Source organism: Hippichthys cyanospilos, chromosome 10 (assembly GCF_059441005.1).
Source record: "Hippichthys cyanospilos isolate Australia breed blue-spotted pipefish chromosome 10, RoL_Hcya_1.0, whole genome shotgun sequence".
In the NCBI taxonomy this organism is placed as follows: Eukaryota; Metazoa; Chordata; class Actinopteri; order Syngnathiformes; family Syngnathidae; genus Hippichthys; species Hippichthys cyanospilos.
Genome location: NC_142378.1, coordinates 23,057,501 through 23,076,750, shown reverse-complemented (window position 1 = coordinate 23,076,750; position 19,250 = coordinate 23,057,501). Strand labels below are relative to the sequence as shown.

General features: G+C 39.7%; 1 protein-coding gene across 9 annotated transcripts in view; it reads left to right on the top strand.

The window, feature by feature from the left end:
* rfc4 (replication factor C (activator 1) 4) overlaps nucleotides 1-19,250 on the top strand; it is a 75,740-nt gene that overhangs the window by 19,409 nt on the left and 37,081 nt on the right. For 6 of the 9 annotated variants that reach the window (XM_088426640.1, XM_088426638.1, XM_088426639.1 and 3 more), the window contains 6 exons: nucleotides 3,829-3,948; nucleotides 6,924-7,002; nucleotides 17,219-17,298; nucleotides 17,408-17,527; nucleotides 17,685-17,828; nucleotides 17,905-18,025. In XM_088426640.1, the coding sequence (XP_088282766.1) occupies nucleotides 3,833-3,948; nucleotides 6,924-7,002; nucleotides 17,219-17,298; nucleotides 17,408-17,527; nucleotides 17,685-17,828; nucleotides 17,905-18,025 (660 nt within the window). In that variant the 5' untranslated portion in view covers nucleotides 3,829-3,832. The other 3 variants (XM_088426636.1, XM_088426635.1, XM_088426633.1) reach the window with 3 other exon arrangements.

The following is a 19,250-nucleotide window of genomic DNA, read 5'->3' as shown; positions in this document are numbered from 1 at the left end:
TTTATGAAATTGGACTGACATGCTTATGACCATAATTTACAAGATGACCCATGACTCTAAATCAATATATTGTTTGAAAATTATTAATCTAAAATAAATTATAAATTGGTCAGTCACGATATTATGACGAAATAACAGCCACTTAACTACAAGAAGAAGAAGAAGAAGAAGAAGAAGAAGAAGAAGAGGAAGAAGAAGAAGAAGGAAGAAGAAGAAGAAGAAGAAGACTGTGAGTTCGTCACCGGAAGTTTGTCATGTCAAGCGGGAAAATGCCTTTCCTTTCCTCGTGTTAAAACAGTAGCCTTTAAAGACACGCTACAGTTTGAGGTTCATTTTATTCAATGCGCACTTAAAACGAAAGGAACTCACCGTTAAGCAAATCCTAACTTTAGACGGAGGTTTCAATTCGACGTTTCAGGTACTTTTAAGTTTTCATTGTAATAGTTCTGACTACAGAACTGGCCTTCCTTGTGTAAAACAGCAGCCTTCATAGAGAACTTAAATTTTAGATTAATTTTATGCAGTAAGTACTTAAAAAAGATCAACTCACCGTTAAGCAAATCCTAACTTTTGACGGAGATCTCACTGCGTTATTACAGGTAAGCGAAAATCGGTATGTACGAAACACTAAAATATGCTGATTAGTATTCATCAGCCGATGTTTACCAGTGCTATTAAGTTTTTATTGTCGTTATATTGTTCTAACTACAGCAACTGCAGAAAACGGCATTTCTCAGTTAATCCTCACTTAACCCTGGGGTTAAGTGATAATTCTGACAGATGCAGAAGGACTGCCTGTCCTACAAACGATCGTTATATTTATACAGGTATGGGCAAATGTTTTGCTTAAACCTTTTATACCTTTATACCTTTTACCTCATATTTAAGAATAATCGTTTGAAGCTCAGCTCTAAAAAAGGAAGAGCATTGGAAATTCCGCTCAACACCTCATCGGACCACAACAATATATTCAAGTTTGAATGTGGCTATTGTTGGTCCTTTTTGGCAATACAAACGTCATTGGAACCGAAAAGAAACTGACGATTTTTTTTCACGTCTTTTGAGCATCATTGGCGGGTAGATAAAGATGTTAAACGTGTGACATGGAGAGAATAATAATAGATATGTTGCAATAATTACAGCATCCACTGGGAAGAGAGATAACAGCGTAAAATAAACAGTAATTGCCCCTAAGCCATGTATATGAATGTTTGGGACGCATGCTTATGTTTGCTTTCCTGCATGCTGACTTGGGTTCATAATTCACCTGATCTTCATCATGAATGCAAGAGATTGTATAGAAGATCAATAGTCAAATATATTGAATCTTATGTTTTCTTCATTAACATCGTTTGAGGTATATGTTTTGGAGGTGTAGGCTTTACATGTGTGACTTCCGGTGATATTCCTGTTCTGGCCAAGTTATGTTGGGTTAAGTTTTATATGACACACCAGCAGGGCCAGCCGTGGATAATGGGCATGGTTGAACCTTCATGACAAAGGAAGAAGAATCTTGTCCTCTGGAGGGCTGAGTTCGAACCTGGATTGACACGTTCAAAAATGTAATTTACTACCAAATTGATAAAATGTTTATCACCAAGCATTCTAAATTCAATTTATTTAGAAATTAAAGATATTAATCATTCAAATTGGTCTTACTTTATATCCCATTTTTTGAGGTAGGTAACCGGTGGCGGGCCATGTGTTTAAACACTGGGCCTTCAGTGATCTCATATTTATTCCTACCTAAATTAATATTTATCATAACAACGTCAATATGACACCAGGGCCTGAGAAACCACACATATACAAAAAGACTCCTCACAAACCTCCAGAAGATCTTCCCTCTATTCATGTTCCTCGCAAACTTCCAGATTCTTCCTTGATTGCTTGTAACTGTGCCTTGCTTGATTTTTGCTCAGATGCGCTTCTGCCACCCATTGGAAAGTTTTTACAGCATAAAATCGCTTTGAAATCTCCTGCTTTGCAGGAGAGTTGCGTCAAATCCTCAAAATAAATGGTGTGCAAAAAATAGCAAAAATGCCGATGTTTTTTAGATGAAACATAGTACTGTAAGTCTTGCTTTAGTGCTCTCAGTTGTTTGCCAATTGAACGTGATTTTAGAACGACATTGTGTTGTGTGATGACAATGCAGAGACACTATGATGTGGCTTTTAAACTGCATCACGCGGCCGCTAAAAAATGTAAAAATTGAAACCTGCGAATGCATTTGTGTCTATTAGAATGATCGATTATCGCCCAGGCCAATTATCAAGGCCAATATGTGGAAATTTGACATATCGGTATCTGCCTTTTTTTTTTTTTTTTTTTTTAGTCTGTGTGAAGGGAATCATATATTAGGTTGTTATCATTATGAGCTTAGTTCATTGTTACCCATTTATGCAACCCTAGTTCATCTTGACCCTGTCCTTAGATAGAACTGTTGACGCACGAAAGTGTGAGCCGGGACCTTGGCCCAGCTGCCGGTGGCGCCCGGCTGGCTCTTTTGTTGTGTCTTGTAATCTGCTATGCTTCTACTCAATAAAAGCCAGGGGGGTACGGCTGGGCAGTGGAAAACTAGCGTTGGAAGACCCACGAGTTACATTTGCCCAAGCTTTTTTTCCCTATGCCGGCATAGAAAAGTCAATCTTGGCTGGTCTGAGTTACTCTTTTTGCTGTTTAAGCAGCTAGGCTTGTCCTAGTCTTCTTTTCTGAGATTTCTCTGACATTCTAACCGGCCTGTATGAAGAAATCAATGTAAATGTGTTGCTTTTAAGGCTGATTCAAATGGATGTTTTTTGTTCATGCTAACAAAAACAAATGCTAAGAAAATTGTTTCTATATTGTTATATGATTTTTGTCTTTCGTTGGATGATTATTGTTATATTTGTTTAAAGGGATGGTTTTCCCGATAGAAGTACAGTAATTTCCGCACTACAACGCGCACCCAAAAGCCTTAATTTTTTAAAAAGCTGATGGTGCGCCTTATAGTCAGGTGCACCTTATACATGGATCAATACTGAGATTGGGATTCATAGATAGGGAATGAAGTGATGAAGTAAGCTTTACCTGTTTCTTTTAGGTGTTTACAGTTGAACATAGTTGGTCATATTGACATTGAGTTATTATGCTATTGAGAGATTAGAGTTATTATTTGAGTTATTAATTTTATTACTTTGAGTATTACTATATTGTGATTGAAAAGGTTTTAGAATATGTCATTAATTGAGCGTGCGCCTTATAATCCGAGGCGTCTTATATATGGAAAAAGTTTTAAAAATATGTCTAATTGGGTGTGCGCCTTATAATCCGGTGCGCCTTATAGTGCCAAAAATACGGTACTTCCAGTTTTGCAAAGGATGCATTTCCGTTTCCGGGTTTACAGACGGCCGCGCAAATTGAACAGAAAACTATCTGACGCCATCCACTGTGAATTATCAGGCAGGAATGCTGTACGTTTTCATTTTATTATATTTCAAACATATGAGTATCGATATTAAAGGGACACTGTAAGATTTAGACTGTTTTTCATCAAAAAGGCTATTTATAAGTTGATGATTTTCCTGTGTTCTTTAATCCTGGCAAAAAAAAAAAATCTGGCATTTTCTTCTAACTGAGGTACTGTATTGAAATTACTCTGACTCATTTCCTCCTAACTGAAATTAAAATCTTTTTTTATTTCTTTTTTATTTTCTTTTTATTCATTGATTAATCTACAAAATATTCAACTAAATCTATTTTTAATGTGATCGTTGTTCAATTTAGTGATTGTCGTTGATTTTCCATGTTCAGTATTTTATAACATATTTCTTTGTTTTATGAACACAGGATCATGCAAGCATTTTTGCAAGAAATGTCTGGCGAGGCAACGAGACCTCTGAAAGACAAGTGTGCTTCAGATTCCAGCGTAGAGAAGAAAGCCAAGCTAACTCCATGGGTTGAAAAATAGTATGTATCTACTACATAGTTTGTCAAATGTACTGTATCTTCCAGCACACTACTGCCTAAAACGATAGCTGGGAAGTGCGACACAAACATCTTCACCAATCAATCAATCAATCAAATTTTCTTTGTATAGCCCTGAATCACCGAAGTCTCAAAGGGCTTTACAGGTGAAAAGAGGTCATGTCGAGACTTCCAGAGACATCTTTTCGGTGTAGGTACACAACAGCATCCCCTTTCAAAGCTTCCAGAAAGGGAAGGGAAAAACTCAAAAAACCCAATTTGGGCAAAATCAGGGGGGGGGGGCTTCCAGGCTCACAGGTTTAAGTGACCAAACGTAGAAACAAGGTAGAAACAAATTATAGTTTAAGAAAACAAATGTCTAAAACACCCTCCAAGTAAGCAATTACATTTGTCACCAGCAAGCAAAAATAGATTTTGAGCGCAGAAAAAAAATTTGGGCGAGCATAAATAGATTTTGAGCACAGAAAATAGTATTGAGTGACTGGTGTGAGAAAGCGAGAGCAGTACCGTAGAGCGAGACTGATGTGAAGGGGGTCAAAATCAAGCGGAGACTTGAATATGCATTGGTCCTGTCATGTTGTGCTATTTAGTAGAAAGACAGCAGAATTGGGACTCACAGTTTTACCCTTCGTGAATCCGGGAAGCTTCCTCCTTCCCCTTCTCAAGTTTACAGATTGCACAGCTTGTATAACGTATATGAAATTATTAGTATCAAGTAGGTATTGGGCGATAACCAGATTGGCCACCCTCCCATCCCCATCTACCTTAACGGGCATCTGCAAATGTAGCTCTCATTGTGTGTGCTGCCGCAGGTAATTTTCTTTTTTTGTCGTCTATGGCTAACTACTGCAGGTAAAGTAGTCAACACAAAATTACAGAATCCACATTGTACTATTAATTTATACTCATTATAGTTGAATGATCATTTTTAAAAATATAAATTAAGCGTGCAGTGAGTTGCCGTCGGCGTCTTTGGGGCCACATTTTGTACACTAGGGTTCGAACTGATCACTACTTGGCCAATTCTCAAGGCCATAGAAAATGACTACTGGACCACAAAGAAATTCTGATCATCCCCTCTTGCTATGAGCTACTGCTGACCTCGAGTTGAAATGTTGTGGGATGGAGGAGAAAATACTTTAAAGACCTCCTCAATGCTACAGACAATCTTCCTTCTATGGAAGCAAAGGCTGAGCACCCTGAGTCGGCCTCTTCTATCTCATTGCTTGAAGTAAATGTGGTAGTTTAAAAGTTCCTTGGCAGCAAGCCCTCTGGCGTGGATGAGATCCGCCAGGAGTTCCGAAAGGCTCCGGATGTTGTACGATGGTCTTGGCTGACACACCTCTGCATTGTTGTATGGACATTGGTGTCAGCAACTCTGGATTGGCAGACTGTGGGAGTTGACCCCATATTTAAGAAGGGGCATAGGTTTTGTTCCAAATACGGAGGAATTAACGTATTTCCCTCACTATAAGGCGCACCGGATTATAAGGCGCACACTCAATTAATGACATATTTTAAAACTTGTTTCCATTTAAAAGGCGCACCAGATTATAAGGCGCACCCTCAACCAATGACATATTTTAAAACTTTTTCAATCACAATATAGTAATACTCACAGTAATAACAATAACTCTATAGCATAAAAACTCAATGTCAATATGACCAACCTTGTTCACTTGTTAACACACAAAAGAAACAGGCAAAGCTTACTTTATCGGTTCATTCCCCATCTACGAATCCCAATCTCAGTATTGATCCATACATAAGGCACACCTGATTATCAGGCGCAAAATCAGCTTTTTAAAAAAAAATTAGGCTTTTAGGTGCATCTTATAGTGCGGAAAATACGATACGCTCCTTAGTTCTGCTGGCAAGAGCTAATCAGGGTTGCTGGAGGAGTAGGATACATTAGGAAGTTGAAATTCAGATTTAGTTGGAGCAATGTGGTTTTTGTCTTATCCCGGGACCACAGTGGACCAGCTCTGAACCCTCAGTAGGATGATTAAGGCCCATAGCAGTTCGACATGTATTTTGTGGACATGGTCAACCGTGTCCCTCAGGGAGTTCTGTGTGAGGTGCCTTGGGCAGTAAACGATTACCGATTCAAACTAAGATATTTTTGCAGCTGATTGGGGTGGCTGGGATTAATATTAAACATCTCCATATCTGAGACCAAGTTCCTCAGTTGGAAAAAGTTGGCGTGCCCACTCCAAGTCTGGGATGAGGTCCTACCCCAAGCAGAGGCGTTAAAGTATCTCTGGGTCTTTTTCACAAGTGAGGGCTGGCTGTAACGGGAGATCAACAGTGTATTAGAGATGCAAACTTTATCAACCTATTGTGGTAAAGAAAGAGCTGAGGTGAAAGGTGAAGCTTTGAGCTACGTTCCTACTCCTGGAAAAGTTGAAGTGGTTAAAGGAGATAGAAGAATGTGCTTTCTTGCTGGAGCTGCAGCCCCCTCAACCTGACTTTGGATAAAGCAGTAGAAAATGGACGAATGGAAGGAAATTAATGAAACTTGAAACAAATTTACTTTTAAAAACACACATTAATACAAGTTGAAATACATCTACATTTCAGAAAACAAATTAACTAAAGTTAAAGCAAATGTACATTTATAAAACAAATGAGCAAAGGCAAAAACAAATGTATTTTTTACAAACCAAATAAGCAAAAACAAATTTATTTCACAAAACAAATTATAAAAACTTAAACAAATTATTGAACAAAACAAATTATTAAAAGCCAAAACATGTTAATGTTTCAGAAAGCAAATTTACATTGCAGAAAACATGAACAAAAACACACAAATTTACTAAATATTTTGTTTTGCACTTCCCTAGCCATTGAAATGTATCAACCGTTTTGTGTCTTAATCACAGGACTGTTAGAACAGTGCAAACATCTTAACAGAAGTACACAGTGGTGAAATGATATTCTGTGGTATTTTATTGTAGTAGGCCAAAGTGTGTTGATGAAGTCGCCTTTCAGGAAGAAGCCATAGCGGTGTTGAAGAAGTCCATACAAGGAGCAGATGTAAGTGTGCCAAGCTCATGTTTCTGTCTATTGTGTTGCTCACCATTAAATAATCATTATTGCACATTTCTACTTTTAGTAGGAGTGTTCGAGAACTTGAAATATATATATCAGAGGTCGACATTAATGCTTTCACTGCCAAGTATAGTCTGAAAAGGCAATCCTTATGCTACGTGCACACCAAACGTGAAAATTCACATCGCTACGCTCATTCACGGGGCTTTCTGTCGCTGTTGTACTTTTTGTCGAGGCGAGGGGAGGGGAAGGCAGCGAGCTTGCTGTGCACTTTACGGTAGATCCGGAAAGAAGAGCATTGCTGAGAACTTTTCACTTTTCCGGGATGTAGCAGAGGCAATATTTTCTCCTACAGCAACTTTATTCTTTTTTACACTGTGTGTCCCTCACTTTGCGGCAATAATCGTCTGCCGGAAAAAAAAAAAAGTTTCAACGTCACAATCAAGTGGCCGATACCGTGCTTAAATCCTGAGCTGTCAATGCTGCACTATTGTTATCTTGGCACAGTAACTACGGTTCAATTGCTGTTAAAAAAGAAAGTAAATGCTACACATACCAGTCATCCCAAGTTCTCCCTACCGCCATTCTACAAGACAGGTGAGTGCTCTTGCTTGGCTTCGTTTTGTATTGAAAGCTCGGCTGGCCGTGTTGGATGGCTCCCGGTGGCCGCCATGATTCATTCTTGCCCTCTGCGTGAGACATTGAACGTTCCCAAAGTTGATTGGCTGTCACGATGCGACACGCGAATAAAGTTCAAAAAAAAAATTAACTTCACGCAACAGGCGAAATTTAGTGCCGCGCATCATCAAGTGGCGTCGCGCTGCGACTCTCATTGCTCCATTCACGTCCATCGCGTCGCCCGACATGCCATCACGCCGCCCAACGTGCCATCGCGCCCTGTCGTGCGAACTCTACTGACTACAATACAAAACTGTCCGCTGTTTCGCTTTTTCCTTTGAGTGTGTGTTTGTTTAATTTCACTGATAGGAAAAAAAAAATGCTGAGTTGACTTTGCTTTGGGCCTAGAGACACTTTTTTTTTTATATATATATTTTATTCATTTTTTACTTTTTACAGACAGAAAATACAACCATCAAAACAGATATGTACAGAAGACGAAACTAGGACAAAGTAGAAACAAATCCAACAAGTACACACAAACACCAAAAAAAAAAACCAACATTATATATATACATATACACACACATGCATACACATACACATATATATATACATATATATACATACACACATACATACACATACACACACACAAAAAATAAATAAATAAATTGCAGCGATGTCAGGTACATTAAAACAGTACAAAATGCAATAAAGCCAGTCATAGGAACAATTCAAGTTTCAATTTGCAGAGGGAGCCCAGTACAAGTATGACAAGAGCTTGTCAGTCCGGTTTTTACACAAATGCTCTTAACATTATAGCAGATATGTTCGCATCGATATAGTCCAGAAAAGGTCTCCAGGTTCTATTAAAGACATTGGTTTTTGAGTGTGAGAGACAGGTCAAAAAGTCCAGGGGTATATATTCCAGTATTGTCCTGTGCCATACCCCAATTGATGGAGCCTTGTCCAAAATCCAATGAAGCAGAATACTTTTCCTGGCACAAAATGTCAGAATATTGTACAGTTTCTTCTCATACACATTAGTCACACGGCCACTGGGAAGGCCCAGGAGGAGAGAAACAGGGTCAAGGTCAAGTTCGATCTTCCAAACCTTTTGAATTTCGAACAAGACATCTGTCCAAAATTTTTGTATTTTCACACAAGACCAGAGACAGTGAGTAAGGTCACCAATCTCTGTCTTACACTTGAGGCAGAATGGGGAAACATCCTTTCTAAATCTAGAGAGGCGATTTGGAGCAACATGTGCTCTGTGCAATATCTTGAGCTGTAATGCTCGTGTCCTGTTACATATTGTGATTTTCTTGGCCTCCTCCCAGATATCCTCCCATATCTCATCAGTAATCACTGCACCCATTTCCCTCTCCCAGATCATGCCCAGCGCCCGAGTATTCAGATTTGAGCAGACCCTTAGATCATAAAAAAAGGCACTAATGGAAGATTTCCCGTCAGCAAGAAATACCTTTTTTTCAATTTTTGTGACATTCATGTCGGTGAGCAGAGATGTGTCTTTAACAATAAAATCTCTGATGTGAAAATAAAGAAAAAGATCCTTTTTTGCTACGTTATATTTGTCCACAATCTGGTTAAATGACATGAGGACACTACCATCAAAGAGATCACCCAAAGAAGAAATTCCCTTAGCTGTCCAGCGACTGAAAGCCGAATCTAAGATCCCTGGAAGGAAGTCAGGGTTGCAAGTGATTGGGGTGAAAACAGAAGTAAGCCCTGATCTCCCTGTCAAATGTTGTATGTTCCTCCATGCTCTGAACGTGTTAACTGTAACTGGGTTGTGGCACTGTTCTTTAATAGATTTCAATTTGGCAATAAAAAGTAAATTTTTGAGGGGACAGTTGGAAAGGGATTTTTCGATGTCAAGCCAAATTGACGAAATATCATCTTTAATCCAGTCAGCTATGTACCTTAAATGGGCACTCAATTGGTATCTTTTAATGTCCGGGAAGTCTAGCCCACCCAAAGCGCTTGGTAATTGCAACACTGACATCTTGATCCGTGGTCGGTGCTTGTTCCATATAAAGGAACTGAACCAGCCATTCAGTTTTTTTATTATTTTATGATTGAATAAAATGGGGATCATCTGCATTGGATAGAGCAAGCGCTGGAGGACATTCATCTTTAAAAGTGAGATTCGGCCTAGCCATGATATGGGAAGATTAGTCCATCTCTCCAGATCCTGCCTAATTTTGTCAAAGAGTGGATCAAAGTTGGCGTGAAACATCTGATTAAATTGAGGCGTGATAAAGACACCGAGGTATGTAAAGCCAGCAGAGGACCATTTGAGTGGGAACGGATTGGGATTATCTGGCAGCTGCCGCAAGTTGCCCAGAGGCATTGCCTCGGACTTGGAAAAGTTAATTTTGTATCCGGAAAAGGCGGAAAACCGGGCAATAGTCTGGATTAGACGTGGGACTGATATAGAAGGGTTCAACAAAGATAATAAGACATCGTCAGCATATAATGTAATTTTATGCGATTTTCTGCCAACATTAATTCCACTTATTAAAGGGTCTTGCCTAATTACTTCTGCTAGGGGTTCAATTGCAATTGCAAATAGAAGTGGGGACAGAGGACAACCCTGTCTGTTTCCCCTCTGGACCTCAAAATTAGTTGATTTCAGTCCATTGGTTATGACTGCAGCCAATGGCTGGGTATATAGAACCCTCACCCATTTAATAAAGCCCTCACCCAATCCAAACTGTTCAAGTGTGTAGAATAAGTAGGACCATTCGACTCGATCAAAGGCCTTCTCCGCATCTAGGGAAACTACGAGGCCGTCCATTGCCTGGTGTTGAGACAGTTGAATAATATTTAGTAGCTTTCTAATGTTGCACGAATTACGACCCTTAATGAAGCCAGTTTGATCCTCTTTGATTATAATTGGTAGAAGGTCTTCCAGCCTTCTTGCTAGCACTTTAGATAAAAATTTTAAATCTGTATTAAGGAGTGAAATCGGCCTATATGAGGCGCAGTCCTCTGGACACTTCCCTTTTTTAAGGATTAGAGAAATATTGGCTTCTCTCAGAGAAGACGGGAGAGTGCCAGTCTCAAACGAATGATTAAACATATTCATCATGGGTTCTAATAGGAGATTTTGAAATTCTTTATAAAACTCGCTACCAAGGCCATCACTGCCTGGTGTCTTCCCTGTCTGAAGACGCTGGACGGCCTCGCGCAATTCGGTCATAGAGATCTGAGCATTTAAGATGGACTTCTGGTCCTGCGATATAGTTGGCAAATCAAGTTTGGAGAAGAAAGCTTCCATCAATGTTTCAGCGTTATTGGTCTGTTCTGATTGATATAAGTCTGTATAGAAGTTCTTAAAAGCATTGTTAATATACTTGGAATCAGAAACGCAAGAACCCGTCCCATCTACAATTGACCCGATAGTTTGGGCAGCCCTTCTTTTTTTCGTCAAATAAGCTAAGTATTTACCCGATTTGTCCCCATGCTCAAATAATCTTTGTTTTGCATAACCTAACTTTTCCCCTGCCTTCTTAGTTAACAAAGAGTCCAGTGTGGAGCGGATAGCCGTGATTTCCTTTAACTTAGCTGCAGTAGGTTTATTGACGTATTCCTTCTCTGAAATATGGAGTCTTTTTTCCAGTAAAACTTGCTGTTCTGTGCTTTTGCGTCTTTTGCTAGCAGTGTAAGAGATGATTCGCCCCCTAGCAAAGGCTTTAGAGGTCTCCCACAGTAGAGATGGGTTATTAGTTGATGAAGAGTTGATAGAGAGAAACAGCCTAAATTCTGTTGTGAAATATGATATAAATTTGTGATCTTTCAAGATTGAAGTGTCCATTCTCCACCCTATGGGTTTTTTAGTAAGACCTTTAAACGTGAAATCCAAATAAACCGCGGCATGATCAGATATTATAATGTTTCCGATTGTACAAGAGGCCACTGATTCTACCAATTGTTTCGGGGTAAAAAAATAATCAATCCTTGTGTGGCATTTATGCGGATGGGAGAAAAAGGTAAATTCTTTATCCGCGGGATGCAATGTTCTCCATACGTCCACATACCCTGAGTCCTCAAAAAGACCAGCAATTTGTTTAGTCTGTTTTGACAGGGATAAAGCACCCAAAGGAAACCTGTCCATCAATGGGTTCATGAGACAATTAAAGTCTCCTCCTACAATAGTGTTCTCCACTGCAAGATCAGACAACTTTGCAAATGCATCATTCAGAAAATTGGGGGGGTGGCATGGGGGGCAGTAGACATTCAAAATAGCTACTTCTTCCCCATTTAAGGAGGCTGCAATAAGTACAAACCGCCCATGTTTGTCCTTGACACATTTTGAGACCCTAATAGGTAAGTTCCTCCTGATTAAGATTGCCACCCCTCTGCTTTTGGAAGTGAAAGATGAAAAATAAATTTGATCAAAGCCACATTGTTGCAGTTTTAAATGTTCCTCATCGTTTAAGTGTGTCTCTTGCAACAGAGCAATGTCAATGTTTTCTTTTTTTAGGGCTAGTAATATCTTCTTTCTTTTGACAGGCGAGTGGCTTCCCTTGATGTTCCATGTACACAGTCTCAATGTATCACACGTCATAACTTTTTGTAGTCAAAATAGTACAAACTCCCAACTGCATTTTAGCTTCCATAATTGTTATGCACCTGACAGTTACCCAGCTAAAAAAAAAAGACAAGAAAAAGACAACATATAACATAGATAATAGACGTGCCAACAGCACTAACAAGAAAGCTTCCCCAAATGGTAACCAGGGGATTACCATAACCTTTTCCATAACTGGACTCAGTTAACCTCCCATACAACTCCAAATTTAAACACCACTAGAGTGAAATTAGCAACCTCAAACCAAATCATTTGGTGACTCACGTGTAGCCTATTTGAGAGTGTCAACAAAGGCCGTGGCTTGGGTGGGAGAGTCGAACATTTTAGTAACTCCGCCATGGATTACTTTCAATGTCGCCGGGTAAAGCATCATATACTTAGCTCCCATGTCCCTCAGGCGTCTCTTCACATCGTTAAAGCCCTTTAGTTTCCGTACAACGGCAGCCGACAGATCCTGGAAGAACATGATGGTGGACTCCTGGTATTTCACGGTCCCGTTGCGTCTTGCCGCGTCCAACACCGTCTGCCTGTCCGCAAAATTATGGAACCTGATTAGGACGGGTCGGGGTCGCTGGTTGGGCCCTGGTTTAGGAGCTAGTGTGCGATGAGCTCTCTCAATCTTCACGCGCCCCGTTTTCGTCTCCAGCCCGAACAGGTCCGGTATCCAGTTCTCGAAAAATTTAGTTGGTTGAGAACCCTCCACATCTTCTGGCAATCCAACGAGTCGTATATTTTTCCTCCTGCCTCTATTCTCGAGATCGTCAATGTGATCAGCCATGCTCTGAACTTGCTTTTCAAGTGACTGTATCCTCGATTCCGCTTGGTCGGAGCTGCGTTCCACTGCATTGATTCGACTCTCTGCCTCGGTGGCTCGCTCGTCAAACTTCTGAAGTGCCACTGCATGGGCCTGCAACGCTTCGGATAATGGTCCCAGTTTCTCACCAATCACACGGGTTATATTCGCTGTTATCTCCCGAATAGTTTGACGTAAAGACGGGTCGAGGTTATCGCCAGTGCCGCTAGCCAAAAGTCGCTCTTCCTCCGCCGGAGCGGTGCCAGGCGCGCCAGCATCGACTTCTGACTTGTTCGTCTTCGATGATTTCTTACCGTCTTTAAGTGGCATCTTGTCAGATCTTCTCAAAAAGTAAGCATCAATGTTCATATTACACTGTCAAATGTGTAAGTTAGCGTGGATGTAGAGTTATAATGAAGATATCAGTGTCGTGGTGAGGAGCTCTGGAAAGTCAACCACTTTCTACGCCGCCATCTTTCACCCCCCTCTTCCGAGCCTAGAGACACTTTTTAGAAGGTATTTTCAGAAAAGGGGAGACAGATCCCATAATCTTTGTCAGGACAGACAAGTCCACTGTGAAATTTTATTTTATTAAAGTTACGATTAAACATAAAACCTTTCAAATTTTTCATTCATTGAAAAATTCAGCTCATTTTTATATTTCACAAATCACAAATTTTTATATTTCACTCATCTCGCAGTCCGGATTAAACCTGGTTGCGGGCCAGAAAAGGCTGACACCCCTGATCCAGACACTATATCTGTCAACTGAAACAATCTTAGTGCGGCATTGTCAACATTAACATCGTTTCATGCTGTTTAAAATCAGTGGAAATTCCCACAACAAACAAATATGGTTATCTTCACACAAGGAATAACGTGAGCTAACTTAGCATTAATTTAAGATATACTTGAGATGTCTAGCTAGCTAGGATACCTTCCTCATTCCTGCTGCATTATCCCTGCTGTGGGCGAATAACTTTTTGATATCCATCTCGGATTTTCAAAATAATATTTTTAACACGTTGTCGCTAAACTTACTGACTTCTTACATTGACTTAGTCTCCTGGCGATTTCCCTCTCGCTCTCATGTAAGTACAATCAGCTATGAATATGTCACAATATTAATTACCCATTAAAGTAGCGCATATATATATATATATATATATATATATATATATATATAATTACTGTTAGACTTTAATACAACGTTCGGGCCGCTGCTAATATGACCATAGTTATAATTTCCTCGTTGCCGCTGGGTTGATGTACATGAGGGTGCATTGCATCCGCGCGTGTGTATACAGGGTGAGGTCCTTTGTGTGCTCTGGTTGGAGTGATCATGTCACGGGACAGCTAAGTCGAGTCCTACAACGTTGAGCGGGGGGCTTGTTTACATTATATTGGCGGGTGATGACGGCGTGAGCATGAATAGAAATACAGTTCGGTTTATTGTTTTGGATTTGCCACGTTCAGTTGTGAAGTTGAAAGTAAAATAAAAGACACATTGTTGAGCTATATGAGTCCATTGATCTGAGCAGCTTTGTGGATGAGATGCTCCAGCGATGCGCTCTCTGTCTCGCTCTCCTCCCCAAGTTCACTACTGAAGTGTACAATATAAGCTTTAATAATTTAAGATTTAAGTAAATATGTGTATTGCAATAATATTTGTCTTAAATGTGTATAGCATGAAGACTTTTCACGTTTAAAAACTTCAAAAAGTTTTTTTTTTTTTATGTGAAAAGTTGGGGGCGCTACTTTGCGGATGTTCAGCTATCGCGGCCGGCGCTGGAACGTATCTGCCGCGATAAACAAGGGTGCACTGTACATATTAAAAATTGTTATCAAAATAGTATAGTCAGTGCATACAGTACAATTAAATATCATCATGAATAAAAAAATATATAAAGGATTTAATTACCTTTGAATGACTTGTGGCCATATTCCCAAATGAGGGTAGTCTAGGCTTGGCTAGTTTAGCCTTCTTCGTATTTCTTTCCATATACAGTTGGCCCCCGTGTTACGACATTAATCCGTTCCACGGTTGGGGTCGTGAAGCGAATTTGTCGTATGACGGGCAATCCAAACCTATGTTAAATAGCTAATGCGTTTAGAACCCCAGGTCAAAACATCAAAATTGTACATACTTATTAAAAATTGGTACCAAAATAGTATAGTAAGTGCTCCGTACATATAATATACATGTATACAATCAGAAAACATGTAGAAATGTAGAAAGGATTTATTTACCTTTTGACTGCCACTTGTTATGCCCATGTTATTATCTCCATCTTATATCTTGGGACCCATGGCTAACCCTTTCATATTTGAATTAAGCAGTAAAATGCACGATAAATACGGTTTTGTAACTACTCTCAATCAGTTACCGTTCCGCCATTTTGAAACAAGTGAGGCCAACCAATAGCAGACCACCATCTCCGTGAGGAGACGCCGACCAATAGCAGAATTGCAGTGACACGTTGCAGGGACGGTAACTAAAAATAATTGTAATTACCTAAAAACGACTGCAGATGAAGACGAAACAACACAAATACAGCCAAGCTCCTAGGGTCCTGACAATTGCAAATCCGGGAAAATGTCATAAAGAGGGGATGAAAAAACTCAGTATTCCACGTCACAACATGAAAATAACGTAAATGAGGGACGTTGTAACACGAGGGTCCACTGTAATAGCTGACCAAGCGTAAAACCACTTCAGCGTTTGTAAAAACTCGGATGTGGGTTAAGTTCAGGGGGGCTATGGAAAACAATTTCTGAATGGCTCAGAGGAAATTGGTCGACCATTAGGGATCTCAGTAAAAAGCACTGCACCATATACACTGTTTATCATGGAGAGGCAAGTTGCTAACCTTAAGTTGAGGTATTGCAAGGTGAAGTTGGTGTCTTTGAAGCACTCTCCCCACTGTCACTTCTTTATAGGGGGGTGGGGGGTTGCAGTCTCTCTCACCAAGGTGGTTAAAAACCTCAAGGGTGGCAAGGCCCCAGGTGTGGATGCGATCTGCCCAGAGTTGCTAAAGGCTTTGGTTGTGGGGCTACCCTGGTTGACATACCTGTATAACTTCGCATGGACATTAGGAACATTCTTTTGATTGGCAGACTAGGCTGGTGCTCCCTATTGCATAGGGATGACACTCTTCAGCTTCCCAGCTAAACTCTATAAAGGGGTGCTGAACAGGAGGATTCATCTGGAAGTTCAACATCAGATTCAGAGTAAGCGGTGTGAATTTTGTCTTACCATGGAACAGTGGAGCAGGTCTCCATCCTTTGCAGGACTCTGGCGGACTCTGCATTGATCCCCCAATGAAGAAGGAGTAAGTCAAAAGGCAACTATCTTTATTTACCAGTCAATCTGCATTCCTGCCTCTGGTGTGAGTTGTGACCAAAAGAACAAGATACTGCATACAAGCAGTGAACAGAGTTTCCTTTGCAGGGTGTCCGGGCTCTCCCTTTAGAGATAGGGTGAGAAGCGCAATTATTTGCGGGAGGGGGGGGGGGGGTCGTGTAGAGCGTTGCTCCTCCACGTTAAGAAGAGGCAAGCAGGCAGCTGAGATTTTTCCTCCTCCTGAATAGTGAATAGTTAACTAAAATGCATACTGCACATGTTAGCATGGTGTTGTTTTTTTTGTTGTTTACAAAATGTCTTTGTTTTACCAATATTTTACCATGCTTTTCTTGAACTGCAAAACCAAAATGTTGCCATGCAGGTGATTTGAAATGAATTAGAGAATCCTGTATTTTTCCTGTTGTGTTAAGGCTGTTGAGTGTTTTGCTATTCAGATAATGTCATTCATAATGTTCTGACAACAATAATGCATACTGATTTTACATGTTTTATTAATATTTTCTATGTGCACAAGTTATATATTCAAATTTATAGCTTGTGCATGAAATGCCTTCATTACTGTAAGTTACCGTGCTATGTAAACGTGCAGTAAATCAATTCAGCCACTTTTGCAAAATCTCATTTATACAATTGAACTGATTAATAAAATGGCCATTTAAGAAAAGATGAATTATGAAACTAAATCATTTTATTGCCTAGCTCTACTGTGCGCATATACAGTATACGTAAATGTAAACTGTAACTCAAGAGCGTTGTACATACTTTCAATTTATTTCTGCCCCTTATGCTCTTGTGACCAATTTAGCTTCCAAATTTGCTCTTCTACGGTCCACCTGGAACAGGAAAGACCTCTACCATATTAGCTGCTGCAAGAGAACTTTATGGGTGAGTAGGGTGTTCAATTTTGCATCCATGAGAAAGTAGACATTGCACTGTATATGACAACCAAGTCTTGAGTGTTGACTGCCGTCAACTTTATCTTCTTTCTCTCCAGTCCAGAGCTTTACAAGCAAAGAGTTCTTGAGCTCAATGCTTCAGATGAAAGAGGCATTCAGGTCATCAGGGAGAAAGTCAAAGTTTTTGCTCAGCTCACTCTCTCAAGGACTCGGCCTGAGTAAGAATGAATTAATAAGTTCTAACAGCGCATCCCATATATTAAAAAAAAAAAATACTCAAAATTACTCTTATTGACCTTTTTCTCAACTTTTCTCTCAACCTGAGCCTGATTTTCCTTTAAAATTCATCAACCCTGATATGTGCTGCCTTTGTAGTGGGAAGCCATGTCCATCTTTTAAGATCATTATCTTGGATGAAGCTGACTCCATGACTGTACCAGCTCAGGCTGCCCTCAGGAGAACAATGGAAAAGGAGTCTCGTACCACACGTTTTTGTCTCATATGTAATTACATCAGCAGGTGAGTCACACACCAACAAAAACAAAAGTTTACTTCTATAACTGTTTGGGACCTCATGTATGTCTATATTCTTTAGGATCATTGAGCCCTTAACTTCCAGATGTTCCAAGTTTCGTTTTAAACCTCTTGATGACCAGGTACTAGAAGAGCGTCTGCTAGAGATCTGTGAGAAGGAGAAACTTAAATACACAAAGAAGGTAATTAGTAACAAAGCTTATAATAGTTTTGTTTTTCATTTTACAGTAAAACTCCTCTACAAAACGAAACCTGCATGTGCAAAAAAATACCCCAAAAGTTTAGTTATTGTCAACTCCTTCGGCATCCTCGAGTTATATTGACACCGACTTTTATTACTGGGTTCGTAACCAATTAACAACTCTCATGTATGACAGAATTGAACAACATGGTGTGTAATCTGTGCCCCTGTATATGGCATAATGTTCATACATTTCTGGCGAATGTTAAAATTGTAAAGAACTAAGATAGAAATGCAGTGTTCCCTTGTTTTTCGCAGTTAATGGGGTCTGAAAATCCTCGACAAAGTGAAATCCATATGTCAGCATGTAGCCCCCCCCCTCTCCCCCCCATATGCATATGTAAGGAGGTACCCTAAAAAAAATAATGTGTAAAGTACTTTACATATTGGAGACAGACAGTATGCATATTTAGTTAAATATTCAATTATTAAACCTTATACAGTAACTGTACTGTTATCTCTCCACGTTTCCATCCGTTGGCTGTAGTTGGGGAACACAGTTGACCTCAGCGTAACGGGCCTCAGAAATCGAGCTGGAGTTGAGCCTGTAGCTGTGTTCGTTTAAATTTTATAGTCTAAATTTTTCTCTGAATATGTCTTTCCACAACCTCCCCCACCCCCCTCTTTTTTTTTTTCCCCCAAGACTGGATTTTCATTTAAACTCGCTTATGTTCTACTGCAGATGACAGTTGGTAGAAATAACCATTTTCTGATCAAAGAAGAGAGTTTAATCTTTTGTTTGGTACGTCCTCTGTTTATATTGTATAGCAAACACAATGTTCTGTGGTCCTTCAAAGATAATCAAAATCCTCTGGCACTTTGGGTGTTTGGTTGTAAATGGCTGGTTTTACTAAGTTTATGGGGTTGGAGTTATGTTTAAACTATGCATCTTGGTCTCATTTTTCTTGTCATAAAAACTTGACAATGTGTTCATTTATTACATTATAAATAGACAACAAACAAGTCAATGCATATTGAAATTTTGTGTGTGTCACTTTGCATGCGTACGTGTCCACAATATATTTCATTGGGCATATGATGGTTTTGCTTATTGTTCCCACGAATACCCAGGGTCAACTGTGTATTTGCACACACACAGGAAGAGACCCCTGATTTGTATTGTGTCAAATTGTTCATTAACATTGCGTATGCTGTTTTTTTTTTTT